The following is a 14,561-nucleotide window of genomic DNA, read 5'->3' as shown; positions in this document are numbered from 1 at the left end:
TTTATTTCATGTTTGGTTTCTTTTTTTCTGGTTAACTTTTTCCCAGCTTATTGATTACACTAATCCTTGTTCCCCCTTTAAGATTCAATGAAAGACAGAGTGAGTTTCCAGAAGAATTCCAGCTGTAGTCCTGGGCTGGATGTGGCTTTGAGCAAGTTGAACTTTTTGAACATTATCGTGGTCCTTCTGTGATTGATGAGAGAACAGGGAAGTAATCCCTTGAATTTCCAAAGACATGTTCTTGTGTTTAGGGTCCAAAAAACAAGGCCCAGCCTTGCAGCCACCAGCGTGTGACCTTGAGTAGGTCTTGTGTGTGCCTCAAATTCTGCATCTGTCAGTTGAAAGGATCCTAATGCCCTTGCAGGGGTATGAGGCTGATTGAGATGATGTATATAAAGGCCTTCTGCAAGGCAGATACACACTAGCTACCCAATTCATATCAGTTCTCTTGCCTCTTTCTTCTGTCCTTAATACCTCATTGACCCCGTAGTATCTAAGTAGAAATGGGACTTGACAATAAGGTTGTGCGCTTGTCTAGGGGCCCGGAATTTTACAGCTGCCTAAATTTAGTGGGAGGAGGGAAAATATATATATAAACCCAGGAAGTAATAAATGACTTTGAAAACAGCTCTTTGGAAGCACTTTCTTAATCAAATCTCAGTGCAAAGCTCGAACCTTCCTATGGAACAGAGTACTCTGTGACCACAGATTGTTCAAGGCTTCCCATAAATTTCAGTCCCTCCTTGGTCACATTGCCAGCAGATTTTGACAGGCAGAGATAATCCAGCTTGCATTGTAACTTCCTTCTCCCCTATATCCCAGGGAAAGTGGCCTCTCTGTCCAGCCTGATTAGAACCTCTGGTGGCCCGAATGGACCATCTTAAACCCCTTTGGAGGCAACTGCTGGCAAAGATTAAAAGACCCTATGAGAACCTGAGGTTGCCGCTGACAGTGGGAGTTCCGTGAGTCTCCCATTTCCCCTGCCCTCATCCCCCAGCATCTCTCTCACCTTATGTAATGCATTTCTGTCTCCTTCACCCACAAGACAGGGCTCTCCTTTAGGGTTCGTTCTGTGTGTCCAATACCCAGGCAGGGCCTTGCACAGGGAGTCTGCCTTGCCTATCAGTGGTGCGTATAGAACAATGCCTGGGACAAGGCAGTCACAACATAAATAATTGATGGAAGAATCAGTGCTTACCAATCAGTAATAAAAAGACAGATAACTCAGTTTTAAAATGAAGATCTGAAATAGACATTTCTCAAAGAAGATATATAAATGGCTAGTAAGCACATGAGAAGATGCTCAACACTATTACCCATCAGGTAGTGCTAATCAAAACCACAATGAGATGCCACTTTGTATCCACTAGAATGGCTGTAATCAAAAGTCAGATAATAAAAAGTCTGGCAAAGGTGTGCAGAAATTAAAACTCTTAAGCACTACCGGTGGGAATGAAAAAGGATGCCACCACTGGAAAACAGTCTGGCAGTTCCTCAAAAAGTTGAACGGAGTCACCATCTGGTCCAGCAGTTCCACTCCTAGGTATATACCAAAGAGAAATGAAAATATTCATTTGCACAAAACATTTACATAAGTGCTTGTAGCACTTTATTCAGAATAGGCAAAAAGTAAAAACAACCCAAATTTCCATCAACTGATGAATGTATAAATAAAATGTGGCATATCAATATAATGCAATGTTATTTGGCAATAAAATGAAATGAAGTTCCTGACCCATGTTACAACACGGATGAACCTTGAAAACATTATATTAAATGAAAGAAACCAGCACAAAAGTTTGTCCGGAAAGTATCCATCCATGTAATATTGGGGGGAGGGAATAGAGGCGTTTATTGAAGATATAAGATACAAGAAACATTGTACCTAGGACCCCTTCAAAGTCCCCTTCAAAGTAGACAACTTGAAACCTCACATAGTTCTCCCAGTCACCATCAGCTGCCCCATAGTATTTTCCTGAATCTCATCGATGTTCTGAAATCTCATCCATTTCAAAGGTGATTTTAGTTTTGGGAAAAACAAGAAGTCACGGGGCACTAAATGTGGACTGGAAGGAGGCAGAGTCACCTGGGTGATATGATGTTTCACCAAAAAACTGCAGGGAATGTGATGCATGAGCAGGTACATTGTCATGATGAATCTGCCAATTACCAGTTGCCCATTGCTGTGACCTTCTGAATCATCCAAATAGTTTCCATGGAGGAATATTCAAGCTTAATGCAAAATCTGATGCAGATTTGTTGCTCCACTTGCTCAGTCATTTTGAATATGACGGCCACATGGTACATGTGCTCACTCAGCAGCATCTACTACCCCCATGACGAGTACAGTGAAGTCATTGTTCACGCATGCGCATTCCAGTCCACTCTCCTTGGCTGCCAGGTTACTTTGGTGTTGCACAAACCATTCTTGTTATATTAACAATGGGCAGACTTTTTCCCGACAGACCTTGTACTGTCTGATTCCATTCATCTGCAATGTTCAGAATAGACATATTCATAAAAATAGGAAGTAGATGCATGATTGTCCAGGAGTACAGGAGGTTAGAAGGAAATGGGGAGTGACTGCAATGAGTATGGGCTTTATTTGGTGGGATGATAAAAATATTTTAAAATCAGTTGTGCGATGATTGTACTCCTCTGAGAATACAGGGGTGGGCAAAAGTAGGTTTACAGTTGTAAGTACACAAAACAGTTTATTCTTGTAATATTATTTGTTATTATTTTCCATACAAACAACTGTAAACCTACGTCTGCCCACCCTGTATACTAAAAACCATTAAATAGTATGCTTTAAATGGGTGACTTGTATGTGAACTATATCTTGTATGGTATGTGAATTGTATCTTAATAAAGCTTTTTTTGCAAAAGCATCAATGAATGTCCTCATTTAATATCCCTGTATTAAACAAACAGCAGACTGGCTGGTAGGCCAGAGACACCAAGGTACTCCTGTCTCCATCATGCAATAGAAGGGACACCAGGAACCGTGCATTCCTGGGCAGGCAGGTGAAGCACAGCTCCTTTCCTGGTGGATGCTTAACAAAAACAAAAGTGGCCTGAGAAACCTGTGAGGAGGAGGAGAGCTGGAGATCAAATGGACTGCGCCTGAGAAATTTACAGCGTCCTGTTTTCCAGAGACCATTTTCCCAGCATAAGTCACAGAGACAGATGGCCCCAGACCCGCTCCTGAAAATAACCGCTGTTAAGGAGAGGAGAGTTGACTTAGTGGGAGCTGCCCAGCCTGAGGAGGAAAACCCACAAGATTTAATAGCCTGGAAAAGAGGCAAATTTGGACCCAGGAGCCTTCCATGCCACCAAGCTCATCCCATCAGCAACCCAAAGCAGACACAGTTGTCGTTGCTGCCTTTCTGTGTGTGTGCGTTTCCTCCTCCTTAAAATAACTTATTGCTTTCAGTTCATCTTATCATATTTGTTTCTTGAAGAAAATTAGGAAATAGAGAAAAACATAAAGAAAAAATAAAATTCATTCATAATTTGGCTCTAAGATAACATGTATTAACATTTTTATAGTTTGTGCATGCAACACATTTAAATAGCACCAGAATTACTTTTATAGTTTTGCCTCATGCTTATTTTATATCCTATTTTATATCCTATTCACAACTAAGATTTTACTAATTCAACAATGCAACGGGCTATCTTAATTAAGAGGAAATAGGTGTGAAGTTGGTGCATGAGAAGAGAAGCAATGCATTTGGTTTTAAGTGGAGGGATTCGAGTCCTTCCAGGAAGGAGACTGAGGTGAACCACAGCCGCCTTCCAAAAGGGTGAATCCATCAGCCCAGGGTTCCTTCAGGATGAGGTACCTGTGTGGGTCTAAGGGTTTTGTTTGGTCCACTCCCCACCCCCCTCACCAGTGTTGTTTATTAATTGCTGTGTACTGGGCATTATACAAGGCATGTGACATACTGGCTTCTAAAATGCAGGGCTGCCAGGTTAAAGGTTATTGGAGGCTCTTGCAGTAATAATCCAGGGAACTGGCTGGGAAGAAAGTGCTCTCCCTACAGCACACAGCTGGTGCTCTGGTTTTATAGACAGGGACTCATGTTTCCCCACTGTATGAACAGGCCAGGATTTTCAGTACTGTAGCCTACATGGGGTTCAATATAGATCAGTAAGATTCTGTTCGGGTATTGAGATGGATTTCTCAGACTGCTGAGAAAAGTGCTTTTTTTAAAAGTGCATTTTGTTAGTGGGCTTTCTTTCTTTGACATAGTCATGAACTTGTTCATCAGCTAGCCCTTCACAATTTAGTCTCCTGGGGTATCCCAAAGACATACCCAGAATCCAGAATGATAGAAGGCTCTTCCTTGAGAACTATCTTGCCCTAGTTATAGATTGCATTTCAGGTGCTAAGGAAAGCTACCATCAAACCACACAAAGGCAGATCTCAGAATTCCCTTTTCATGCATTTTTTCATGTATCATGGCTGCCTTCCTAACACTTTTCCTCTTTTTATGACCTCGGCAAGTAACACACTTCAAGAAAGGTGTCACGGGCAGGCTTGTAGATCTGTAATTGTTTAGTCCCCAAACCATTCTCTTCTTACTATGAAAGACCTACTGCTGGAGGGATGGCAGAGGCAATCAATGTTGGTTGAGTGCTTCCAATGAGACTGCCCAGGTTCATACAAACACAATATCATCAATCCATGAGCAACTGTTTGCAGTGGGTATTAGCACTCCATTTTGCAAAGGAGAAAATTGAGAAGTAAGTGACTTGCTCAAGGTCATCCATATGTGTGAAACTGGGCTTCGATCCCTGGTTTATGAGATAGGAAGCCTATGGTCTTTCCACTTTAGATGTGTTTCAGTGGATGGAAAGGAATCTCCCTTTTTCTACTCAAAACCAGGGCTGATCAGTTTAGTTCACACCACTTCATGGAAACAGCATTGCAGTTATGGGTTTTTACCCAGGTCCTGTGACAAATTATGTGACTTTTCTAAGCCTCCATTTTTTTTTGACCTTGAAAATGGGGATGAATTTTCCTAACCATAGATTTGTCATGAGGGAAAGATCTTGTAAATCACCTGCCCAACTTCCTGGCCTCCAAGAGGAGCTCTGCGAACGTTTATTCCTGACCCCACTCCGCCCCACCCCAACCATATGGGTAGGCCTGCACTTGTCACTTTGTTGCTTTCTTTCCCCCTCCTCATCTACTTAGAGCTAGAGACTTAGATGGCTCCCCTCCACCCTTCACTGGCCCCCTTAGTTGTTGGGGTGAGATGTAAGGAGGTTTGTTTCAATCATCTTGTCCATTTTTTTACCATGAGCAATGGGAAATTGAATAATACCAGGCTCCCTTAAGCTGATGACCAGGATACATGGGAAGGCAACCCTAAACTCCAATTTCGTTGTGTCATGGCATCAGGCATCCTTACTTGACTAAATGAACGTGTATCTGGGACCCACCCAGCAGGCAAACCCAGATCATGTTGACTTTAAACATCCTGGCTGAGCTGAGCCAATTAGAAAGGAGATCTGGGCGGCTGAGCAGATGCCTTAAATTTAAAGAACAGATCCCTCTAAAGCACAGGTTTCTGCCTTCAAAAAATTTTCACAACTCACCCTGATCAAATAGCCCAGTTGGTTAAAGCATTGCGCCGATAAGCCAAGGTTAGGGGTCCAATCACTGGTCAGGGCACAGACAACAAACAACCAACGAATGCATAAGTTAGTGGAACAAAAAATCAATGTTTCTCTCTCCGACCCCCCACTCATCTTCTCTCTCTCTGAGAAATAAAAAATAAATAAATGAAAATTTCCACACCTCCCAGTTAAGGTCTGATTTTCTTCTCTTTGTGTTCAAGTCCTAAATTTACTGTGCAGAGACTCATTTCTCACTATTCTCTTTACATAGGCCTTTTGTTCCATAATCCAGGCACTCTCCTTCCTTCCTACCTCCCTTTCTTCATTTAACCAATATTTACCAATGCTTCCTATGTGCCAGACACTGTGCTAGGCACTGAGAATGAGGTAATGGATAAGCCAGGCAGGCTAGTAGGCGGATACAGACAAGTAAACACTATAGTATGGAAAGTGTCGCAACAGCAAAAGTACAGGGAGCTGTGGGAGCTCCCAGGAAGACATTAGGGAGTCCTTCCTGGGGGAGGTGACCATGAGATTAAGCCCGAAGAATGAGTGGGAGCTAGTGAGACACATGGGGTGGTAATAATGAAGAAAATGGAAGATGAAAGGAAATGCTCAGGGAGAAGGAAGAGCATGTGCAAAAAACTCAGGCAAAACTTTGTAGTTGTGCTCCAAGGAGTGCCATTCAGATGGATTCCATGTGCCCTGAAGTTGTGCAACTCAGCGTATTTGGGCAAAAGAGAAAGCAGTGAGTTCCTGGAAAGCGGAGCAGGCTGGCATATCTCAGTAGGCTTGGTGGGAGGTTACTGGTAACTAATACATGATACTTGAGAAATAAGGGATGGGTGAGGGGACCCAGATACCAGGTAGAGGATGAAAGGATAAGAACCTTAAGCCAGGTTTTCGGGTGTTCACCCCTCTGTGTGATGGATGCTTATGCCCCATCTCTTCTCATTGGAATCCTGTATGGCTCCGGAAAACCTTTCCAGATCCTCCTGTTGAAATGAGCCTCTTGCCTTCCATCTTCTCAGTGCACTGGGCTGTCTTCTGTTCTGAAAGGTCCCACCACTGCCTTGCTCAGACCTCCGAGTGACGCTCTCCCTCCTCACCCACCCTTTGGGGCTGAGTCTGTCTCACAGTTTGGATCACTCTCACCTTCTAGCCAGATCAGTAGATGTTTAGGAAGTGTTTGTGGAATGAAACAGTGTTTCCCATACTTTTGCAATCATGCACTGCACTTGTAAAAAAGAAAAGATGAAGAAAGCCAGTGCTCTTACTTTATATACACACATTGACGCATCGAAACATCTAACGTTTATTAGGTGTTTACTGGCTGCCACACTATTCTCAACATGTTGCCTGTTTTAACTCCTTTAATCTTCAGTACAACGCTGTGAAGTAGGTGTTCTTTTTTTTTAAATCTCCATTATATAGATGAGAAAATTGAGGCACAAGGGTGAAATAATTTGCCCAAGATCACGTGTACTGAGCTAGCAAGCAGTGTAATTAAAAGTCAAATGTTGTCCTGGCTGGGTGGCTAGTTGGTTGGAATGTCGTCTCATACACCATAAGGTTTTGGGTTTGATTCCTGGTCAGGGCACATACCTAGGTTGTGGGTTCAATCCCCAGTTGGGGCACATATGGGAGGCAACCAATCAATCTTCCCTCCTTCCTCCCTCCCTCCCTACTTCCCTTCCTTTTTTCCTTTCTTCCTTCCTTCCTTCCTCCCCCACCCCTTCTCCCTCTCTCCCCTGTCCCTTTCTGTCTCCTTTCCTCTGTCTCTAAATATCAAGAAACATATCCTCAGGCAAAAATCTTTTAAAAAGTCAAATATCCACAGTTCCTAAGATTGAGCACATACAAAAATAAAACTTTATAAATTTAAAAAGTCAAATGTAAGATCTCTTAATATGACTGACTATATTTTTAATATGACTGCCCTGCTTCTGTAGATGCTGATGAATGAGAGGGAGAGACTTAACATGTTTCTAATAGCATTGTATTTCACAGAAACCTCCTGAGTTATTGCTTACTTACTAAGGGGCCCAGTACCTGGTTATGTGCTTTGCATGTTGGGTCAGGGTATTCAGAGCAACCCTGGAGGCTGGAAGTGATTCAGGAACACTAGTTTGGATGATTCTTGGGGGATTGGGTGGAAGGGAGAGGAAACCGGTGCGAGGCCTGGGAGGGCACAGTGCTGTTCTCAGCCCAGGGTCTCTGAAGTCTGGAAGGGAACAATTGACTTAGTTCTGGAACTATTTATTTGGTAAAGTTTGACTCAGGAAGAGGCTGTAACAAATACCCTGAAACAACATATCATATTTCTTAACTTTTGTCTGAAATTATAACAACTCAGCATGTGGTGTGGTGCTGATTATCTCAGGCTCATCAGAACCTCTGACTAGAGATTGTAAGATGTCTTTGGTTGATAAAAGATGAGGAAATGAAAGTATTTTGCTTAATAAATGCATCCTGATCGAAAAAGTCTTTCTAAAACTGGGACCAGCCATGAATAGATTTCTCCATGGGGTGGTTTCATTCAATGTAACAAACATTTGGTGAGCACTGACCCTGGTCTCTTGCTTCCTCGTGTGCCTTGTGGGCTACATTTAGTACCTGCAGTTCTCACAACATCTGTGTAAGGGGGGAAGGGTACCCAACTTACAAATGAGGGACTGGAAGCCATTTTCCCAAGATCGTAGAGCTAATGGGAGGCTAGGTCATGATGCAAACCCCAATTCTGTTGAACTCCAAAGCCCGCTCCAAGAATGTACTGAACCCTACGAATGTGCTGTATACTATAATGTGTGAGATGGCTACAGATAACTACAGATATAGCCGGGCCAACGTGATGTTGGAACCAAAGACAAGATTAGAGGGGGGCGTGATTACCCCTGTAGCGAGTGACCTGTCGGGAAAGGCTCTCTCAAGGTGCAAACTCTGGTTTGGATGATTTTGAGGTAAATCACAGTTCAGAATTTCAGGTTAAGAAACTGAAACAGAGAAGGAAGTCACACAGAGGCTGTACCATGGTCACTGATCCATGCTGCCTCAATTGCTCTTATATGAACCAGCCAAATGGTAGACACGGCAACTGTATAAAATGCCAAACATGGGTTGACATAAGAGTCACAGAGCCTGCAGCATCCTGCAGGATTTGGTGACTGTGACTGAGTGAGCTTCTCTTGGTGGACAGACCACAAAAAAACCATTTTTTTAATTTGATTTTTTTTTTTTAATTTCAACAATCATCAGGTCTCTGAGCCACCTTTCCCTAACAGCCCTGCCAAATCTTATGATCACATGCCTGGGCTGCAAATATGTTTCCTAGGATTCAGTCTCTGATTATGTTTTAAAACTTCTATCAGTGAAGGTGGGAGAAGAGAGGCAGCCCTTGCTGTTGTGTGGATGCAATGTCTTGTATTGTATGTAAACTTTTACATGTCTGTGCTTATTATGTTCCCTCCCCTGTAGACGATGTACTGCACATGTCTGAAGGCCAGCCACTGATAGGGCTATAAATTATCTAATCTCAAAAGTCTTGTCCTAGGATTTCACTTTCTCCTTCTGAAGAGTTGGGAGTATGCTCACAGAACTTGAGGAAAGCTGGGGTTTTAGAATCATAGGTTCCTGACATGTCAGAAACCTAGAGTCAAACATGCTGATGTAGTGCATTGTGGGACTCCCTGAATATTAGTGTCCTAAAATGATAGCATTCTTTCATCTGAGACTCTTAGCATTTAAGGATCTAGTATGTTAGGCACCTGGAATTCACCTATTCAGCAAGCCATTAGTGCTTAGTATGTGCCAGGCACTATACTAGATTCTGGGGATAGAGAAGTGGAAAAGGCTGCTAAAGTTATTGCTCTTGAGGAGTTTGCAGAGAGTGCCAGGGTTTCAGAATCTTAACATGTTAGAGTCTTAGTAAAGTAGAACATTAGAATGCTGAAATCCTAGAATTTCAGTGGTAGAGAGGGGCCCTGGATTATTCTCGCCAGCGCTCTCTACCTTTTATGAGGGCCAGAACCTGTTTCAGGCATGTCCGATTAAAATCTCGCTCATAAGAACATCATTTCAGTTCTGTGACATTACAGAACGCCAGCTTGCAGGGACACTGCCACCACGTTCATTTTACCAGTGAGGCCACCAAGGCTCAGAGAGGGAGCAGCTGTTTGATAGATAACAAGGTGCGCCAGGACTAGACCCCAGGTTTTCAGGCCTCTCTTAGAGAACAGGGAAAGCAGGAAGGGCTTCCCTGTGTTTTCGAGGGTGCCCTCTTTCCAAACCTTGCAGACTTCTCTGCACCGAGGCCCCTGCTCTTCAGAAGGAGTTTGCACCAACTTTCTTTCTCAGCAGCATCAGCCCCGCCCCCGGGCCACGTGTGCAGTAGATCCACGAGTGTTGGGAGCCCCCCTACCCCGTTGATGCGTGTTTTATTTTGCTCCCCCCTCCCCATCCCCGTGTGCCTCAATACCAATTTTCATTATTTTTTTTCTGTCTGTGTTTGTCTTTGTGGTTCGCAGGTGCTCCCTTGCATTGTTCATCCGCTTCATCAACCCCTATTGAGCAGTCCCCCTCCCCGCCCCCCCTCCCCTCCGGCCAATGAGAGCCAGAGGCGGTTGCTAGGCAACGGTGTGGCCCAGCCAACCCCGGACTCAGACTCTGAGGAAGAGTTTGTCCCTAATTCATTCTTAGTTAAAAGTGGCTCCGCCAGCCTGGGGGTCGCAGCGAATGGTAAGTCCCTCTTTCTTCCAAACTTTTGTGCGTTTGTTTTTTTTCCCGTTCGTGATGCTGATTAATGTGCCTGCTTGGGCCGCTTGCAGGGGTGGAAGGGCCTGGTGCATGGGGCGTTCGGGATTGTTGGGGGCCTGGCGCGGCTCCGCAGCTCGGGCAGCCCCGCTCCTGCCTGGCTGCGTGCCGCTGGGGTGTGCGCGGGTTGGAGGGCTGCTGTCCCCACCCGCATGACAGATGTGGGGCACACAGAGCTGCATGGACAGAGATGCACAGACAGACACAAGGAGAGACAGAAGCATCAGGTAGAAACGGAGGCAGGAAAAATACAAAGGTGGACACAGGCAGAGAAGGAGTTTTAAATGAAAACAGCACCAATTGGCTGCCTACTATGTGCCTGGGACTGTGCCAGTCCTGCCACTTGTTGCTTCAGATCCTCCTTACAGCCCTGCCTAAGAAACCGGTATTGTAGTGTCCTGGTTAACCACGAGAAAGCTGAGGAAGGAGATTACCTGAATTCAGTGCTGGCTTTGAAAGTGTTCCAGTTTCACACTGCCCAGAGACAGAGGGCCCTGAAGTTCAAGCAGCTGCAGGGCTGAATGCTGGCTGCAGAGAGAGCCCCTGGGCTTAAGCGTCCATGTGCCCATATGGACTCTCTTCTAAGGAGAATGAGCAAGAGGGTTGGGGGGAAGGTGGAGGATCTCCAGGCTGATCAGGTGCTGTGTCACCTGGGACTGGGTGCTTGCCCTCTCTGTCCAGCAGAGGCCAGTCAACTTCTTTATAAGCCTCTGAGGGGGATGCTCTACAGCCTCTGCTCTCTTTGAATATCAGCGTGATCTTTGGCCTTGATGGTTCTCATTTGACATGGTATTAATCCCTGCATTCTCCTTGTGCAAAAGCCAAACCATCCTCTAGGACCTTTTCCCTGTGCTCCCTGAAGGCGTTGTCCTTTTGGTGGTTGGATGTCACTTCTCTGTACCTTTTAGCTGCTTTCGTTTCAAGTTATGCACAGAAACAAGAACCCTGGGCTGGGGGGGAGGAAACCTATGTTTCAGTCCCAGGTCTGTGGCTCACTGATTCCTTCCTCAGCAAATCACTGTCTCTCTCTAGGTCTCAGTTTCCTCAGTTGCCAATGATGGAGGAATCTCTAAGGTACTCAGATTTTATGAGTGGCATGTGGTGCTGACTGAGGTGTCCCTGCCTGTAGTCTTCTTAAACTTATGTGTGTGTATGGGGTATATATATATATATAAATTCTTTGTTCATTTCTGAGTAAATAAGTCTTGCAGATAAAAGAGAAGGAAGGAGATTAAAATTGTTTATCTCCCCCTTTGCTGATTAACTAAACAAGAGCAATCACTTTGTTGCAAGTTGCAGCAAATTAATGACATTATTGCATTACTAACGTGCAGGGAAGATGGGAGGACTTTGGCTTACAGCTTTACGCTCAGTTATGCTCCTCTGTGCCCCTGCCCCCAGAGGACCTGGAGACTCTTTGGATTTCTTCCCTGGGGCCTTGCTCTGAGCGTGCCACTCTAAAGGTTGGTAATGAATGTGTTCCAGGCCTGAAGGGAGAGCCTGGGTCCGTAGGTCTGCTGCTCCAGGGTTGGTGGGTCACGATAGTGCCAGTGAGTCTTGCCCTACATCTGGACCCTGCCTGCTACCTTCCCATCCCTGACCCCAAGCTGAGGGGTCTCCTGTGAGCTAAAGAACCTGCTGGGACTGGCATGTGCCCAGTGTTAGCAAGTGAAGATGAGTGGGCCCTGGTACATAGTGGGTCCATTAAATGTTTTAGGTTGCTTTTTTTTCATGAAAATAATGTGAAATTATTTTGATGGGGTTGTCTGTATTATTTTTAATCCATTATAAAAGGAACAGCGCAGGTTAACATTCAAACAACATAGAAAGGTAAAAAGTGAAATTCTCTTGTAATCCTTCCTCTCAGAAATAACCACTTTTAACAGTTCGGTGCATGGTCTTGCAGATGATTTTTATGTAGTGTAAACTGAATGAAGGGAGGAAGGAAGGAAGGAATGAGCAAGCAAGCAGTCCGAACTATGGGAGAACCACAATGTAGCCAGGAAAGCAAAGGCCATACAGTCAAACCTCCTGACGTTAAGTCCCAGATCTGCGACCCTGGGCGAAGTACCTAACTTTTCAGATCACTAGTTGCTCCATAAATGAAGGGGGGAAACTTTTCAAGGTTGCTGTGCAGTTTTAAAATGCTAAAGTCACACCCACACCCTCTTCCAGTAAGTTAAGGTTTTAGAGACCATCCTAAATGGATCAATTGCTCTAGTTCCTTGAGAGGCCTGCTCCCCTGAGACCTAATATAGACTGTACTTTACATGACAACGGCGGCCCCTCTAACTCCTAAAGGGTGAAAATGATGGGTTTCCTGTGGTGAGAGCTGCCTCAGCGCCCTGCACACGAGGCTGTCCCTCTGGGAATCAGTCTTCCCAGTGGCTCCCAACAGGCCCTCTGCTTACAGCTGTGTCAACTCCAGCCAAAGGCTGAGATTCTGGGTCTGCGATGCCTCAGAACTGCCCTGCTAAAATCCTCGTGTAAAGTGCAAGGAAAACACGTGGGGCACCACAGAACTGCTTCAGGTCCCTGCGGAAAAGAGAACAGGGGAAGTAGGCCTTTCTGTCATCAAAATCCTAATCCATCTCCAAGGAGAACCATGTAGAAATGGCCTGATATATATAAAGAAAGATTTTGCTTAAATATCAATGAATCACAGCTGAAAAGCTAAGGAAGGGGTTAGGATTAAGTAGGTATTCGTCCCTACCGCATAGAAACTTCAGAATAAATATTAAATGTTCCGTGAATTGTTTCAATCTAAATTCTAATTCTAAAGTAAAAGGGCTTTAAAATTTTAGGGGTTAATATTGAAGAGGGTTAGGGAATAAATAACTCATAAAAGCTGTCAGTTTCTCACAGCCTAGGTGAGGTAGGGGTGGGTGGGAGAATTTATATGTAATCAGCACCTTCTGTGTGTGTCCTTTCTTTATTTACATTATCTTATTTGAGCTCCCATTTATCTTCTCAGTAGGCCAATGATTGCTTGTATCTCCATTGCTCTTAAGGGGCATGGCGGAGATTCAGACCCAAGCCTACTTGATCCCAGAGCCCCTATTTTCTTTTTATTTATTTATTTTTCCTTTTTTGATTTGTTTTGTTCTGTTCCCAGTACCAGATCCTGTTATTTCTATGTCTTCTCTTTAGTAGGAGGCTAGAGACAATAAGAGGAATTTCACACACACACACACACACACACACACACACACACGAGAGATAAAGACAGAGAGAGAGAGAAGAAAAAAAGGAAAGAAAAATAAAGCTCTTTTTAAAAGAATTCCAACTTGATGGATTCCTATTACCCCACAAACCTTCATAAAGCACTTATGTCAGAGATGTTTTAGTTCATTGAATCTTGTTAAACTTCTTATTTACCTTGTGACATAGCCATTTGTAGTCTCATTAAAGCAATAGAGGGCCAGAGAGTCTCAGTAACTTCCCCGAAATCACACAGCTTCTATATGATATGTCTGGATTTGAACCCTAGATCTATCTGATACCATGGAGTGGAGTAGTTCCATTGTGTTTTTGTGAGTACTGTAGGATTTTCAAATCATATCAAATGACTTGCAGATTAACTTTTGGTGCTGCTTCATGAGAGAGCCTTTTTTCTCTCCCAGCACCAAGCCCTCCCTGCCTCTGCTACAGATTTCTCAGGCTGGTCACACTGTTCAGCATCACTGTTGTCTGGCAGTTTCATTGACTTTCTCGGGTCTTAAGCTGCTGGGCTTGTTGTTTTGACTGCCAATCCAATGGAGGAATGTTTATTTTTCTTTCTAAATGGGAAACACTGCTATGCATGCAAGCTGCTTCCAAAAGTGTGCTCTTAAAACAAAACTAAAAATTCAACTTAATTTAGAACCAATCCAGATTTCCCTGGGGGAGTCTGCTAGGGTCCTTTAAAGTCAGCTTGTGAAAATCAGAAGGCAAAATTGTGCCTTTTTCCTACTGTTGAGGTCCAGTGGGATTTTTGTCTCCTTTCACTGTGAATTTCATGGGACCTGTTTCCATTGTTGCATACCAGCTGCAGCTACGTGGGTCTCTATGTTTCCCCAGTTCCAAGAGTAAAGGGACCTAACTAGGGTGTGTGAAGTTTTCAGGCAACTCTCTCAATTCCC

General features: G+C 44.1%; 1 protein-coding gene across 1 annotated transcript in view; it reads left to right on the top strand.

The window, feature by feature from the left end:
- TENM4 (teneurin transmembrane protein 4) overlaps positions 1-14,561 on the top strand; it is a 382,101-nt gene that overhangs the window by 91,253 nt on the left and 276,287 nt on the right. Inside the window, 2 exon segments of the mRNA XM_090265745.1 lie at positions 10,155-10,213; positions 10,215-10,365. Of these exon segments, the coding sequence (XP_090121871.1) occupies positions 10,155-10,213; positions 10,215-10,365 (210 nt within the window).

Source organism: Furipterus horrens, unplaced genomic scaffold (genome assembly GCF_987537825.1).
Source record: "Furipterus horrens unplaced genomic scaffold, mFurHor1.1.pri manual_scaffold_2, whole genome shotgun sequence".
Lineage (NCBI taxonomy): Eukaryota > Metazoa > Chordata > Mammalia > Chiroptera > Furipteridae > Furipterus > Furipterus horrens.
Note: the sequence above shows the minus strand (reverse complement) of the source record. Positions and strands in the feature narration are given on the sequence as shown.